At 41.5% G+C, this 1,081-nt stretch overlaps 1 protein-coding gene across 1 annotated transcript; it reads right to left on the reverse strand.

Annotated features, from left to right (window-relative positions):
* Nucleotides 1-218: 218 nt before the first annotated feature.
* Nucleotides 219-1,073, reverse strand: LOC123178814 (alpha/beta-gliadin A-V-like; the record flags this gene model as incomplete). Its single annotated transcript, XM_044591501.1, is given in 1 exon segment — nucleotides 219-1,073. A coding segment is annotated over 1 exon segment (691 nt), but the record flags the coding sequence as incomplete, so codon positions are not given.
* Nucleotides 1,074-1,081: the final 8 nt, after the last annotated feature.

Below are 1,081 nucleotides of genomic sequence, written 5' to 3' on the forward strand. Positions count from 1 at the left end.
ATAATTGATAAAGGGCAAGCCAAGGATGTGGATTGTCCTTACTACTTTAATAATACTCCATTTGGAAGTCCTAGAAAATACTTCAATTTAATTCAAGTTTCAGACTCATTTTTTTATCTTTAGATTAATGCAACATAAATATCTACTTAATGCATAATATATATAATTAGGGGTGAACTTGTGATGGCACATGAATGGAACTCAAACAAACAATCATATGTAGACAAGACATGTGTTTGTCTTTTATTCCCAAGTTTGAACTAGTATAGTTCGGGTTCTTACATGATAGTGCATGTCACTTTATTTTTTCACTGCTACAACGACCAAACCATGGACTAAGAAAACGGTGTTTCATATATCTAGTACTAGAGTTCTTCTCTTCTCAGTTGGTACCAAAGATGCCAAATGGCGCAATGGTGGTCGAGCAATGTGGAGGGATGTAGACATTGCACATTGCAGGTAGCGTCTGTAGCGCTAGGTTCCTTATTTCCGCGAACTGGGGCAGTTGTTGAGGTTGGACGGAGCCCTGAGCCTGTGGGTTTAGCTGAGATGGCTGGAAGGAGACCTGGCTTGATGGATATTGCTGCTGAGGCTGTTGGAAGGAGACCTGGCTCGACGGTTGTTGTCGTTGTTGTTGCAGTTGCTGCTGTTGTTGTTGTTGCAACTGTTGTTGTTGTTCTTGTTGTTGTTGTTGTTGTTGATGCATAATAATAGCATGAGCAACATTATGGATGGCTTGGCACCTCGACTGCTCAGGGATCTGCAACAGTTGTTGACAACACAATTGTTGCAATAGCTGGTAAGTACTTTGTTGCAAAACTTGTGAGCTTGCATGCGCTATGTTGTGTTGTTGCAAGACAACATCCCTGCATGGAATCAGTTGTTGTTGCAAAATTTGTTGAAGGATTTGTTGTTGTTGTTGTTGTTGTTGTTGTTGTTGTTGTTGTTGTTGTGCTTGTTGCTGCGAAATTGGTTGTTGTGGTTGTAGATACTGTGGTTGCTGTTGTGGATATGGTTGTTGTGGTGGAAATGATTGCGGCTGCGGATATGGTAGTTGTGGCGGAAATGGTTGCGGCTGCGG

Source organism: Triticum aestivum, unplaced genomic scaffold, assembly GCF_018294505.1.
Source record: "Triticum aestivum cultivar Chinese Spring unplaced genomic scaffold, IWGSC CS RefSeq v2.1 scaffold97209, whole genome shotgun sequence".
Taxonomy (NCBI): Eukaryota; Viridiplantae; Streptophyta; class Magnoliopsida; order Poales; family Poaceae; genus Triticum; species Triticum aestivum.